Here is a 14261-nt window from a genome sequence, read left to right on the forward strand (position 1 = left end):
GGCACTGCTTCAGGAATACCCAGTAATCGGAGATTATCCCGGCGGGACCTGTTTTCGAGATCCTCTAACTTAGTTTGTTGGTCCGCCACCAGCTCCCGCCAGCGCGTCAGCTCTACTCCGTTCCCCTGGGCGCCATCCTCTATATCAGACACTCGGCACTCCAATTCACCGGTTCTCCTGGTTAATTCTGCCGTTATTTGGGAGATCCCAGCCAACTGCTCCGACAGCTGTTGCAGTCGCGGTTCCAGGGCAAGCACTACCGCTTTGGTAAGTTCCGTAATCGCTGCTTCCGTGCAGGTAAGCTGCGGGGCCTGCCCTTGGTCCGCCATTTTATCTTCGGCAGCTCTGGAGCGTTCTGACCCTTTTTTTGCTGATTTTGCGGTCATCCTGTTTTTTGGAGTAAGGTATTTGTCCATAAGACCCACCACTTCACTACCAAGCCAAACTGCAGGTTAAGTGGGGATTTTCAATGGCGATGTCAAAGGATGAGAATTAGGGCCCTCGAGCAGGAGGCAAAACACGTCTGTCTCCTCTCACTGCATCACGTGATTCAATGGTATGGGATTTATGTTGCAAATCGTACGAGAAACTTGCCGACCTGAACATGTATACTTTGGAGGAAAGGAGAAACAGGGGTGACATGACGTTCAAATATTTGAAAGGTATTAATCCACAAACAAACCTTTTCTGGAGACAGGAAGGTGGTAGAACTAGAGGACACAAATTGAGGTTGAAAGGGGGGCAGACACAGGAGTAATGTCAGGAAGTATTTTGTCACGGCGAGGGTGGTGGATACGTGGAATGCCCTCCTGCGGGAGGTGGTGGAGATGAAAACAGTAATGGAATTCAAACATGCGTGGGATAAACACAAAGCAATCTTGTTTAGAAGGAATGGATCCACGGAATCTTAGTGGAGATTGGGTAGCGACGCTGGTAATTGGGAAGCGAAACCGGTGCTGGGCAGACTTCTACGGTCTATGCTCTGATCGTGACTGAATAGGTAGGGATGGGCTTGAGTGTAGTAGTAGTAAGCTTCAGAACTTTTAGTACAAGAACAGTACTGGGCAGACTTATACAGTGTGTGCCCTGAGAATGGCAAGGACAAATCAAACTGGGGTATATATATAAAGTATCGCATATTAAGTATAATGAGTTTATCTTATTGGGCAGACTGGATGGACTGTTCAGGTCTTTATCTGCCGTCACTATGTTACTATGTATGTAAAGAGGAGACGGAGCAGACATGGGCCCTTTTCTACAAATAAAGAAAACGTTTTAGATATTGTCCTCTTTGGCCACTTCTAGGCTGATCTTTGTTTTCATTTTTAAAAGGAAGTAAGTAGTTTTCAAAAGATGGATACTTATAATACAACATAAAAACATACATTTGGGAGCCAATATTCAAAAGCACTTTGAAATCCTCAGCAGGCACCAACTATATAATACAGCTGAAGGATGGAAAACCTTTGGCCATCTAAGTCATTGTACTGCCAAAATTTAACCCTATAGTGATAGGAAGGGCCAAATGCTTCCCACAAAGCAGCACAATTCAGTTGTTATCCCAGAGAGGGCTCATTCATTAAAACAGGCTCCCAGAACCAGCTCCAAGTCTGCACAAATGCTCAGCTGTACCTATGTATTTTATAAAATCAGCTTGTACTTTGCAAATCTGCCTCTGCTTCACCCAAACTACACACTTGTGCAGATCAAGTAAACGTACCACAACCAATGCCCAGCGCTCAACAGATTGTTGCCACATACAATCAAACCTGAGCTCAGCGGCAACTCTTTCACATGAACTTACAGCCCATGACTCACCTGCCTCCTCATCGGTCGCTATCTTTAAATAACTTCCCCTTGTGAATCATATTCTTTATTACAAAGAATGCCTTGTTTTGTACTGAAGAACTAAATGACTTATCTTAATTTATTTATTTGTTACATTTGCATCCCACATTTTCCCACCTTTTTGCAGGCTCAATGTGGCTTACACGTTAACCGTTAATGGCGTTAGCCGGTTCCGGTCTGAACAAATACAATTTATGAATGAATACAAGGTGATATTATGGTGGGTAAGATACATGTTGGTTGGTTAATAATAAAGGGCTGCAAGTCCACATGGGAAGAGTCGCTGCTGAGTTCAGTTTTGATTGTATGTGGCAATGATTTGTTGAGCACTGGATATTGGTTGTAGTTAGATTCTGGACCTCCACTCTTTAAGTATTTATTGACTATTTAAAGAGCTTGATCAAGTAAACCTAGGCACACTCTTCCTATGAGCCTACTCCATTGCAAAACAGGAAAAGCTTTTAACATCTCAAATAGCCAGATATACATATAATTACACAGATACAGTTCAACATTTTGCAGTTAGCTGAATATTGCCTTCATGTCTCTGTACAACAGTGGTCTCATTTGATAGGCTTTACTGTTGTTGCCCCATTTCATTTTAATCAATTTATGCAGTCATCTGCTTGTTAGATGCAGCATCCTGCAGCGGAACCGAATGCACCTGACACCTGACCTATCCTGAAGGCAACTTATAAATTTGATTCTTACTTCTTCCTCTTCCACTTCTTCTCTTTCCTCCTCTTCTTCTTCTTCTCTTTCGGCTTCCTGCTCAGCCTGAAAATCATCTGCTTCTTCGTCCAAATCTAATGTTGTCATTTCCCAGACCTGACATTTTAGACAACCTGCCAGAGTTAGTCAGACAGTCACGTCAGTAGGTCAGCATAACAAGAGGCCTATGTAACACAGGGCACTAAAATGGTTATAATAGGAGAAATCGCCACATGTAAATAGCAAAATATGCACGTGCGGAAAGCTGCTATTTAAACATGGAGATCCACGTAATTCAAATTGTTTATCACTAATTCTTATAATTATTCGCTCTGGTTGCAGGATTGATTTTTACTGAGACTGGCTCCCTATCCGTTTTCGCATCCTGTTCAAACTTCTTCTACTAACCTATAAATGTACTCACTCTACTGCTCCCCAGTATCTCTCCACACTCGTCCTTCCCTACACCCCTTCCCGTGCCCTCCACTCCAGACTTTGCGCCTTCTGTCTCGCTGCACCCTACGCCTGGAATAAACTTCCTGAGCCCCTACGTCTTGCCCCATCATTGGCCACCTTTAAATCTAGACTCAAAGCCCACCTCTTTAACATTGCTTTTGACTCGTAACCACTTGTAACCACTCGCCTCCACCTACCCTCCTCTCCTCCTTCCTGTACACATTAATTGATTTGATTTGCTTACTTTATTTCTTGTCTATTAGATTGTAAGCTCTTTGAGCAGGGACTGTCTTTCTTCTATGTTTGTGCAGCGCTGCGTATGCCTTGTAGCGCTATAGAAATGCTAAATAGTAGTAGTAGTTATGTTTTCAATGTCAGCTTAATTCCATTTTTTCTTTTCAGGCAATTTTAATCTGGAATGAACTTCCTTTGGTTATTAAATCACAGCCAAAATACATGTGCTTTTAAAGTTTTAATCCTTACCTAATTGTTTTAATATGATAATTTTGAGGTATTATTGCTCTTTTGTGTTTTTAATTATCAGTTGTAATTCCCTGATCGTTTTTGTTTGGACTTCTTATATCTGTAAGCCACACAGAACCTTTTGCTGGAATTTGTGTGGCAAATAAGTCCTGTATTAGATTAGATCAGATAGGAAAAACATTCTCAGTTGGACTTTACACCAGTTCAGAGGCATGAACCTGATAGGGCTTCACAAAAGGGCAGAGCCTTTTGTGAAATACAGGTGAAATCGAACATGTCCCAACTTGCACATCTCAATTCCGATATAAAAAAACAGGCTTTTAAAAATGAATGGTAACACATTTAGGAACAGATATCTCTCTATATAAAAAGCAACACCAACGTTCTATGAAGCCTCCAGCCGGAAGTGTGAAGGGGGCGAGATATCCGGTTTCCCTATGAGTGTCTGCCCCGCCCTCTCTGTAACACAGTCAGTGAAGGAAAACAGCAGAGCACGAAATCAAATCGCTGTGAAGGACTCAGAGGGGGGAGGGGAGAGAGGCCAGAGGGCAGGGACACACACACTCCCACATGCACACAGAAGAAAACATTGCTAGCCCCCGTTTCATTTGCATCAGAAACGGGGCTTTTTTACTAGTATTAAATACTTTTCCTATAAACATAAAATGGGAAATAGCAATCAGTATATTGTCATAGGCACAGCTTCTCTGACAGACTTTCCTTCCTTCCTCTGGGTTTTCCCGCTAGCCAAGTCCACAACAAAGCAGTTCATTGAAACAAGATTCTCTTCCAAATAACAATAGCATAAGAACAGCCATACTGGGTCAGAACAATGGTCCATCCAGCCCAGTATCTTGCTTCCAGCAGTGGCCAACCCAGGTCACAAATACCTGGCAGAAACACAATTAGTAGCACCATTCCAAGCCAACAATCCAGGGCAAACAGTGGCTTCCTCCATGTCCATCTCAATAGAAATAAGCAGTGGATTTTCCCCAAGTCCATCTTTGGACTTTTCTTTTAGGAAGCTTGATGGCGCATGAAGAAATTAGGTCTGGACGACAGTTAAGGGCTTGTCCCTAGGTTAAGTCTTTTGACTACTACTACTACTTAGCATTTCTATAGCGCTGCTAGGGTTACGCAGCGCTGTACAAGTTTAAACATGAGGAAGGAGGTTGAGGGGGAGGGTGATTAAGTGTGAGGGTGATTAGGTGATGATCTGAGATAGGAAGGACTGAGGTGCAGAAATTGGAAGGTGAGCAGGAAGAGAAGAGAACGAGGTCGAGACAATGGCCATCATGGTGAGTAGGGGTGGTAGAGCATAGTCGGAGGTTAAAGCGAATGCTACATACCTGTAGAAGGTATTCTCCGAGGACAGCAGGCTGATTGTTCTCACTGATGGGTGACGTCCACGGCAGCCCCTCCAATCGGAATCTTCACTAGCAAAGTCCTTTGCTAGTCCTCGCGCGCCCGCGCGCACCGCGCATGCGCGGCCGTCTTCCCGCCCGAAACCGGCTCGAGCCGGCCAGTCCAGTATGTAGCAAGACAATACAAGGGAAGACACAACTCCAAAGGGGAGGCGGGCGGGTTTGTGAGAACAATCAGCTTGCTGTCCTCGGAGAATACCTTCTACAGGTATGTAGCATTCGCTTTCTCCGAGGACAAGCAGGCTGCTTGTTCTCACAGATGGGGTATCCCTAGCCCCCAGGCTCACTCAAAACAACAACCATGGTCAATTGGGCCTCGCAACGGCGAGGACATAACTGAGATTGACCTAAAAAATTTACCAACTAACTGAGAGTGTAGCCTGGAACAGAACAAACAGGGCCCTCGGGGGGTGGAGTTGGATTCTAAAGCCCAAACAGGTTCTGAAGAACTGACTGCCCGAACCGACTGTCGCGTCGGGTATCCTGCTGCAGGCAGTAATGAGATGTGAATGTGTGGACAGATGACCACGTCGCAGCTTTGCAAATTTCTTCAATAGAGGCTGACTTCAAGTGGGCTACCGACGCAGCCATGGCTCTAACATTATGAGCCGTGACATGACCCTCAAGAGCCAGCCCCGCCTGGGCGTAAGTGAAGGAAATGCAATCTGCTAGCCAATTGGATATGGTGCGTTTCCCCACAGCCACTCCCCTCCTATTGGGATCAAAAGAAACAAACAATTGGGCGGACTGTCTGTTGGGCTGTGTCCGCTCCAAATAGAAGGCCAATGCTCTCTTGCAGTCCAACGTGTGCAGCTGACGTTCAGCAGGGCAGGAATGAGGACGGGGAAAGAATGTTGGCAAGACAATTGACTGGTTCAGATGGAACTCCGACACGACCTTTGGCAAGAACTTAGGGTGAGTGCGGAGGACTACTCTGTTATGATGAAATTTGGTGTAAGGGGCCTGGGCTACCAGGGCCTGAAGCTCACTGACTCTACGAGCTGAAGTAACTGCCACCAAGAAAATGACCTTCCAGGTCAAGTACTTCAGATGGCAGGAATTCAGTGGCTCAAAAGGAGGTTTCATCAGCTGGGTGAGAACGACATTGAGATCCCATGACACTGTAGGAGGCTTTGAAACAGGTGGGGAATCAGGAGACGAAAGGCAAATTTTGGTTCCAAACAAGGCAACTTTATTGCTAGCAAGTGAACAGCACCGAGTAGTCTCGGGACACTGTGTGTCATAAATCATCTGACACTTACATTTATACTCCCCTACTGGGCCTGCGCATTTGGCCCCTTACACGCCACAACCGACATGCGCAGTAAACATTTGTAGTTCTTACAGTACAAAATTGTAGTCCCAGTACGTACACACGTCATAACACTGAAATGATACTGGCAAGAAAAACGAAACTTAGCAGCTTATTCTTCACACACACAATGCTCCTTTCTAGCACAGGAGATAAGGTTCGTTCGGCTCAGGAATGCAGGGCGGGGTGTCAGCACCCACCAAGGTCGTCTATTCAGATGGCGCTGCTACATGCAAGCTGGTCTTGTATAGGCCTTGCAAACTACTGTTACAAGCTATATGTCTAATAGCCCTGCATTCTATCTTTACATTAGTAAACAGCAAACTTCTTTCGTTAGCAAACAGTAAAACTGGATAAGGCACAAATGTCCAGTGCAGTGATAAGGTGTGGCTAAACAGCCAAAAGCAGAGGTAGAGTGCATAAGTATAAGTCCATCAGTAGGCACAAAAACATGAGGTTGTTCTGGTGGTCAGTAGTATTCATAGTATTCGAGTAGTATCCGGCGTTCCACTCCTTCATTCCCCCCTTTTGATACTTGAACATCCATTCTGGTGGAGAGTATCGACTAGCGCAGAGGGTACCTATGATATTTGTTCTCAGGGCCCATTCGTACGGCTTCGGCCGCTGGGGAAAGGTAATGTTGGTGGTGTTGAGTGCATCCCATGTTTGCTGTCGGATCTCTCTCGCTTCCCAGGGCCATTGTTCACCCATGTCGGTGCCTCCACAGACGAAACAGTTGGCAATTCCCAGGGAGAGGGCAATGTTTTCAGCCAAGTTGAGGAACATATTCCGGGCTTCTGGGGAAATGGGGAATTTAGTCTCGGTCTGTTCAGCACGAGCGATTTCATCGAATACGTCTTGGTAGCCGACGACAGTAGTCTGGTAGTGCGTAGGAGGCTTCGTTTCGAGACTCTGATATATGGTAATATATGTCAACGGATCCATTCCTCCGCCGTCAATGCCGAGGCCCCACGTCCCTCTCCATGGCATGTCGTGTCCTCGAATGGGCCAGTCTAGGGACACATAGTTACCAGAACCTCGACGAAACTCGCCCAGGCCGGTGCATCCGGCATATCCTCCTCCCGTATAAGCACATACTCGGTCCCAGCCCGAGGCTCGAGTGTCGCCGGCGCATGGGAGCCAAACCCACGGGGAGCAGCATCTCATGTCTGGACTGAAGGGGCAGACATACTTGTGGTCGTTAACATATGCCTTACGCCAACTCTGGCTGCCACACTTGCGAGACCAAGGGTGTTTGTCCATGGCGGCACAGACGTCGAAGGTTAGGGTTGCTACAGTTTGGATGCCACTGACAAGGAGGCGAGTGGAATTTATGTAATACAGAATGCCATCTCCCTCGACTCCCGGAGGCCCGGCCACATACGCAGGGAGTCCTACGCTGAGGGTGACATTGTAGTATCTCGGCTTGGTAGGGCTATGGCAGATAGTGAGATTTCCTTGGAGGCATCTGTGGAACTGTTGGAGGCCATTCGGAGTGATGAGGGCACAAGTCGGGAGAAGCCGGCAATCGCCTTCCGGGGGCTGCGTCTGGTGAATGAGGGTGGTGACTAGGTGATATCCTCCCTCTATACGATGGCGCACGAGGCGCAAACATTCAGTGCAATTCAGGCTCAGGGTGGCAGGATAGCTCGGGACTGCACACAGGAGAAGGAAGATGGTCAGCATTATATATGTGGTGGGAGGTATCCGAGCTTTTGCAGCAAGAAGATAATGAGGCCCACGATGAAGGCTGCGATAAACAGAGAGCCAAAAACGCAGTGGGTCCAGAAGCTGAGTTCCTGTTGCTGGGCAGGCATGAATCTGGTGGTTCACGTCTTTCTTAGAGTCAGCCGTAATGGAGCGTCAGGATGTTGGTGCGCAGTCCAACGCTTCAGGGTGCTGCTAGTGGGAGCAGCAGGTTTCAGTCGGGTCCAATGTATCCACACTGGGCTTCCTGCAATTTTAACAGCGGTTGAGGTCGTTAGGAGAACAAGGGAGGGCCCCTTCCATTTGGGCTTTAGGCAGTCAGATTCATCCCACTCTTTTACCCAGACCTCATCTCCTACCCTGAACCGATGTGTGGGACTGGTGAGAACCAAGGGAGCTACTCTTTCAGTGTATTGCTGGATGTCTTGCACTACCTCATGTAATGCTTTCATCTGTTTCACTAAGGAACTCTCGCCCTGTATCTGCAAGGAGTCGGGAAAAGAGGGTAGTGGTGGTGGCCTAGCATACATCATCTCGTAAGGAGTAAGGCCGGTAGCCTTGGGGGTACACCTAAGATGCAGCAAGGCCAGTGGGAGCAGGTCGGGCCATTTGGCTTTTGCTTCTTGGCATAGCTTGGCTAGCTGGTTCTTCAGGGATCGGTTAGCCCTCTCCACTACTCCACTGCTTTGGGGTCTCCAGGCACAATGCAACTTCCAATCGAGGCCCAGTCTGGTACTGAGCTGTTGTGTTACTTCGCTGGCGAAGGCGGGACCGTTGTCAGAGTTTATTTGCTTGGGGAGACCGTATCTGGGTAGGATTTGATGAAGCAGTAGGGAGGTGACTTCTTTAGCCATTTCCGTTCTAGTGGGCTGGGCTTCAATCCATCCGGTGTAGGTACACACGGCGACGAGGATAGCTTTGTAGCCTCGTGCCGGGGGCATGTGTGTGAAGTCAATCTGGCATACGTGGAAAGGGCTGGTGCCTCGGAGAACATGTCCTGGCATAGGGCCGGGCCCCGTTCGAGGGTTGTTCCGGGCACAAGTTGCGCATCGGCTGGAAGCGTTTTTGGTCCACAGGGATAGTTTGTTGATGTAGTAGGTCTTCTCAAGTAAGCGCCCCAGGGCGTCCCTGCCCAGGTGGGTGCGGTCGTGAGCCTCCTTGGCCACCGTCCAGGCCAAGGCTTCGGGTATCCATATGCGCCCATCCTGTAGTATCCACCAGCCATTGCGTGACTCCAGACCCTCTTGTTGGGCCCACTCCGTTTCTTGGGGGGTGTAGATAGGGGTCTCTGTAGGGAGCTGGACGACGAGTACGGGGTCAGAAGGGTGAGAGGAGTGGGGGAGCTGACTTGCCCTTTTTGCAGCGTCGTCTGCCCGCTGATTTCCCCGGGCGATAGGGTCCGTTCTCCCGGTGTGGGCCCTACAGTGCATCACAGCCACTTTCTTCGGTTTCCATACTGACTCGAGTAACTGGCAGATCTCAGCGGCATTTGCAAGTCCTTTCCCCTCAGCTGTCAGAAATCCCCTCTCCTTGTACAAGGCTCCATGCACCTGGAGGGTGAGAAAAGCGTATTTGGAATCTGTGTAGATGTTAACAACTTTTCCTTCAGCCCACCGGAGGGCTCTGGTGAGAGCTATCAGTTCCGCCTTCTGGGCTGACGTTCCGGGCGGCAGAGCCATAGCCTCGATCACGTGGTCCTCAGACACAACAGCATAGCCAGCTCTTCGAATTCCCTCTATCACCTGGCTGCTTCCATCGGTAAAAAGGGTGATGCCCCCTTGCCAGGGTTGGTCCTTCAGGTCAGGTCTGCTCGAGTGCACAGTGGCCATTACCTCCTCACAGTCGTGGAGTGGTGATTCAGGGGCCGGAAGGAGGGTGGCGGGATTAAGGTTGGTTGTGTCCAGGATCCGCACCTCCGGATTTTCGCACAGGAGGGCTTGGTATTTGACCAATCGGGAGTTGGTCATCCATCTAGGTCCATGGCTCTCGAGTAGGCCGCGGATGGTGTGGGGTGTGGTCACAAAGAGTGTCTGGCCGAAGGTGAGCTTATTGGCCTCGTGTATCAGCAGACAGGCCGCCGCAATGCTTCGGAGGCAGCCCGGCCATCCTCGTGCCACATTGTCCATGCCCTTGGAGAGGTATGCTACAGGGCGTTGCCAGGTGCAGACCAGTTGGGTGAGGACTCCAAGTGCCAATCCCTTCTTTTCGTCGATGAACAAGTGGAACGGCTTAGTCACATCTGGCAGTCCGAGCGCTGGTGGGGCCGCAAGGGCATCCTTGAGGTCCTGGAGGGCTTTCAGTTCGTGTTTCTCCCACTGGAGATTTTGGCCCTCGAGTTCAGGTCCTTTTAGCTTGGCGTACAGATCATGGGTCAGAACAGCGAAATTGATGATCCATATCCGGCAATATCCAGCGGCTCCGAGGAGTGCTCGCAACTCCTTTTTATTAACAGGAGTGGGTTGATTGCGGATAGCCTGAGTTCGGGGAATACCGAGCCTCCGGGTTCCTTCTCGGAGGCGAAACCCTAGATACTCGACTTCGATCTCGCATATCTGGGCCTTCTTGCGACTGGCCCGGTACCCCTGGGCTTCCAGGGTTTTCAAGAGGTAAAGGGTAGCTTCTGCACAGTCCGTGTACGTTTCACGGGCCACCAACAGGTCATCCACGTATTGGACGACCGGCCCGTACTCGTCTTGGTACGTTTTCAGGTCCTGGGCAAGCTGGTCACCAAAGAGGGTGGGGGAGTTCTTGAACCCCTGAGGAAGCCGGGTCCATGTATATTGCTGCTTGGTTCCCGTCTGTAAGTCTTCCCACGTGAAGGCAAACAACTTCTGGCTGTCGGCAGCAAGGGGGATGGAGAAGAAGGCGTCCTTCAGATCAATGACACTATACCACTTGGTCTGGGATGGCACTTGGGCTAAGATGGAGTAGGGGTTTGGTACGAGGGCGACTATGTCGGCTACCTGGTTGTTGACTTTCCTCAAGTCCTGGACGGGTCTGTATTCGGATGTTCCTGGCTTCTTAACGGGCAACAATGGGGTATTCCATGCGGATCTGATTGGTTTAAGAACCCCCTGTTGAAGGAGTTTCTGTAGATGAGTGTGCATACTATGCCGGGCTGCATAGGGGACGTGGTATTGTCCTTGGTTGACAACTTGAGCATTCAGTTTGAGCTCAATCCAGATGGGGATAGCGTTAACGGCCAGTCCTCCGGGGTTCACTTCTGCCCATACATCAGGCACTTCATCCATTATGGCTCGCCTCTGCTGGGCAAAAGGGGTATTCTGGTCGTAACGGCAGTCGCCAGGTCCTACAGTTGAGGGAGCGTGTAGTCTCCATTCTTCTCTTACTGGACAGATAAGTGTTACTGGCCGATCTTCAAAGCGAGCTTCCACTTCACCCGTGGTCTTGAACTTCAAGGTGGCCTGGAGCTTACAGAGCAGGTCCCGACCAATCAAGGGGACTGGGCATCCAGGGATGTGTATGAACTGATGAGACACCATCGTCCCTCCGATCTGGACTTGGCGCTCCTTGAGGAGGGGGGGCGCAAGGGATTTCCCGGAGGCTCCCACAATTGGTATAGTTTCTTTCGTGGCTGGGGCTATGGCGGTGGTGATAACAGATCGCTGGGCCCCCGTGTCTAGTAAGGCCTTCATAGACTCTGTCCCCACCCGAATTTCCACCAGAGGGTCAGTGGGGACTCTGCCCTCCCGGTTTCTTCATGCTGTGCTGTCTCGGGTAGCGTCCACAGCCATCTGCCATTCCCTCCGGTCATCCCGTCCTCTATCTCTTCGGCCCCTTCCCCGGCCTCGTCTGGGGGCCCCTGTACGGTCGCCCGTCTCCTCCTCTCTCTGCCGGTCCCATGGTTCCTCTTCTCTCGGGCTGTCCCGTATCTCCTCTGGACAATCAGCCCACCAGTGTCCTTCTTGTCGACAATTTGCACACTGGTTACGTCCTATGGGGGACCGCGTTCCTCTTGTTCTTCTGCCCCTCCCCTTTGGTCTAGACCTCATCCGTTCTTCCAGCACCGTGGCCAACACATCTGCCTTCTCCCGCATCCGCCTGGTCGATTCCTTTCGGGCCTCCGTCTTCTCTTCCTGGTCGCGATATCCGAATACGCGATCAGCTATAGCTTTCAGTTGGCTGAGGCTCATCCCTTCGAACCCCTCCGTTCTCTGTAGCTTTCTTCGTATATCCGGTGCTGACTGGCTAACAAAACTCATAACCACGGTTGGGAGGTTCTTAGGGTCTTCAGGATTTATCGGGCTGTGCCTTCTGAATGCCTCCATAAGTCGTTCAAGGAAGTCCCCTGGACTCTCGTCCTTTTGTTAGACTACACTGTGGATTTTCCCCATGTTGGTAACCTTCTGCTTCCCTTTCTTTAAGGCGGCCAGGTACGCCTGCTGGTATCGGCGGATAAGGGTTTGGCCTTCAGCGGTTCGGTAGTCCCACGCAGGGGCAGCGATGGGCGCCTCCGTCTCTATTAGGTTCTGTAAGTTGGCATGGGTAGGGTTCGCATCCCGGACGGCTTGCTCCATATTTTGTTGTAAAAGGCGGCGTTCTTCAGTGGTCAGGATGTGGGCGCTCAACTGCCTAAGGTCTCCCCAAGTCGGATTATAACTGTATATAATGCCTTCCACCAGCTCTACCAACTGCTCGGGTTTCTGGTCGTAGGACGGCCCATGCAATTTCCAGTTATACAAGTCGGCACTTGAGAAGGGAACGTGGCTATAAACTGTTGATTCAATGGGCTGGCCCCCCCCTTCCACCGGGTTAGGGGTATAGGTGGTAGATTGTCGAACTGGAAATAAGTGGGTGGCTCCCCCTTTCCTGCTCGAAGGGAGGGCATTGCGCGGACTCGATTGAGGGAATCGAGTAATGTTCTTCACAACCCGTTTACTCTTCCGTATGGTTGCGGGGCCAGGTGACTCAGGTGAGTCTGGACGGGACATCTCTCCGGCATCCGACTCTGACCCGGAAGCTTCAGCGTTATCCGGGCCCTCCTCCAGGCTCGCGATGTCGGGGTATATCGGGGCATATGGCGGTGGCGCGATGTCATCTTCGTATGCTTCCGCCGTAGCAAGTATCGGGGCTTTTGGAAGCTTCTTTTCGGGCAAACCCTGAACTTTCCCTGGGGTTTTCTTTGGGGGTTTCATTCTAGAAAGTGTGTTGGTCGTACTGGGCGTAGCTCCTGCCTTACCAATGGTAGCAGGGGGCGTGGTCTCAGTGGCTTCAGCGCTAGGGGCGGTAGGCCGTATGGGGGCGGTCCCTGCGGCCTTCGGGACGGCAGCGGTTGCCGAGCTTTGGAGAGCGAAGGCATGGGTCGGCAGGGTTTTAAGTTTAGTTTTCCGGCCTTTTCTCTACTTTACCAACATGAGGGCGGCCTTTTCTACCTTTCGTTGGGCCCAAGCCGGCGGATCCCGGACTACATCCAACCACGCTTCTATGTATGGAATGTCCTCGGGACAGCCTGGGTTTCCCTCGACTATAACAATATTCATGACCGCCGCCACTTTTTCATACTCGAATGACCCTTCCGGGGGCCATCCAGCAATACCTAGCCCTGGCCACATAAATTGACATCTCTGTATCATCCCGGCCCTGCTACATTTATCTAGGTCGAATACTTCGCTAAAGTGTTCCGTCATTAAATCTAACGGTGAAGACCCACCCCCGCCCATCCTAACCTGAGTGCCAAAGGACAGGTGACGGACAAAGGGGGAAAGGGGCGGTGGAGGAGTAAGGGGTCTCGTTCCACCAGACACAGAAGGGTCAACACTCGGCCTGACCAGGACGCGGTCGCCCGGCCTGGAACTGCAAGCCCATTCACACACTTTCATACGCCACAAGAAACCCTCCCGTTCGCCGCTCGGTTTCGTCGTCGGAGCCTAGTGAGTTTCGGGACCTAGTCGTATACCAATAGTCCGTATTAGTCACTGGCTAAAAGAGGGTGATCACGCCTCTTCTTCGGTCCTTACTGGGCCGGTCACTACGTAGAGTATACTCGCCTGTCCGCCGGGGTCGCAGGCCGCGCCGTCGTACGCTTCTCTCTGAAATGGAAAAAGGTGCCTTGTCGGAACCACACAGCCCCCTCTACAGTCAGGCGGAGTTGATCGGCCCTCCTCCGGGAGATGGACGCTGAAATCAGCGGTGGCCACTCACCACCTTCTCGGGTGGGGGTCGATGACCCGATCCGACCGCAGTGGGGGAGGGGAAGAATATAATCCGATTCCCCTTTCTACTTCTGTCCCATCTGGGTCGCCAATGAAACAGGTGGGGAATCAGGAGACGAAAGGCAAATTTTGGTTCCAAACAAGGCA

At 50.4% G+C, this 14261-nt stretch overlaps 1 protein-coding gene across 1 annotated transcript in view; it reads right to left on the reverse strand.

Moving 5' to 3' along the window:
* Positions 1–14261, reverse strand: part of AK9 (adenylate kinase 9) — a 327370-nt gene that overhangs the window by 137791 nt on the left and 175318 nt on the right. Inside the window, exon 21 of the mRNA XM_030199196.1 lies at positions 2560–2693. Coding sequence (XP_030055056.1) covers positions 2560–2693 — 134 coding nt within the window. The remainder of the gene's footprint in view (positions 1–2559; positions 2694–14261) is intronic.

This window comes from Microcaecilia unicolor, chromosome 3 (genome assembly GCF_901765095.1).
Source record: "Microcaecilia unicolor chromosome 3, aMicUni1.1, whole genome shotgun sequence".
NCBI lineage: Eukaryota > Metazoa > Chordata > Amphibia > Gymnophiona > Siphonopidae > Microcaecilia > Microcaecilia unicolor.